This window comes from Etheostoma spectabile, chromosome 14 (genome assembly GCF_008692095.1).
Source record: "Etheostoma spectabile isolate EspeVRDwgs_2016 chromosome 14, UIUC_Espe_1.0, whole genome shotgun sequence".
NCBI classification, from domain to species: Eukaryota; Metazoa; Chordata; class Actinopteri; order Perciformes; family Percidae; genus Etheostoma; species Etheostoma spectabile.
Genome location: NC_045746.1, coordinates 18,609,852 through 18,610,572, shown reverse-complemented (window position 1 = coordinate 18,610,572; position 721 = coordinate 18,609,852). Strand labels below are relative to the sequence as shown.

The following is a 721-nucleotide window of genomic DNA, read 5'->3' as shown; positions in this document are numbered from 1 at the left end:
ACAGAGAAGGCGCGTGACTGGGTGCCCCACTCCTTCAGAGTGAAGACCATGGTCAGGTTCTCACCTTCAGGGAGAGGATGAGTAATTAATGCGGTGGTTCATGTTGCATGTTTTTTGATTGTGTCCCAAGTTGATCAACTTCTGCCCCACAACTTTTTCTTTTCATGAATAATGTTTTGGAGATATTCTAAAAATCATTACTGCAGTACTGGAAGTATTTCCTGAAAATTGTAGAAACGAAATATTCTTTCGGCAAGGAACTCGATAACTGGAAACTGCACCTCCCACAGGAGAATGGACAGGCAGATTAATGGAAGTATATGATATGAAAATTAACATCTACAGACTAAAACTACGGGGGAAAACATTTGACAAAAAAATGGCGCCCACTAATTAGAAATTATGTCTAAGATCCATTAAATAAACTAAATAAAACAGAAAAGTGAATGTTAATAGTGCAGCTGTTTTGTCTTTGTCTTTAAATTGATTGTTCAGTCTGATCAACAGTCCCAAAAACAAACATATTCAGTTTGCAATTTTATAAAATAGAGATAATCTGTAAATCCCCATGTTTGAGAAGCTGGAATCAGAGACTATTTGGCTTTTTTGCTTGAAAAATAACTAAAACGAGTAATTAAAACTAAAAGTGGGCGCTGATTTTTTCTCTGTTAATCGTCTAATTTTTTAAGCTCTATTTGCTGCAGAGCTCGATTTCCTCTCT

At 36.1% G+C, this 721-nt stretch overlaps 1 protein-coding gene across 1 annotated transcript in view; it reads right to left on the bottom strand.

Annotated features, from left to right (window-relative positions):
• Positions 1-721, bottom strand: part of pkhd1l1.1 (PKHD1 like 1, tandem duplicate 1) — a gene marked incomplete in the record, with an annotated part of 50,388 nt that overhangs the window by 607 nt on the left and 49,060 nt on the right. The window contains 1 exon segment of the mRNA XM_032536077.1: positions 1-64. Within this exon segment, the coding sequence (XP_032391968.1) occupies positions 1-64 (64 nt within the window).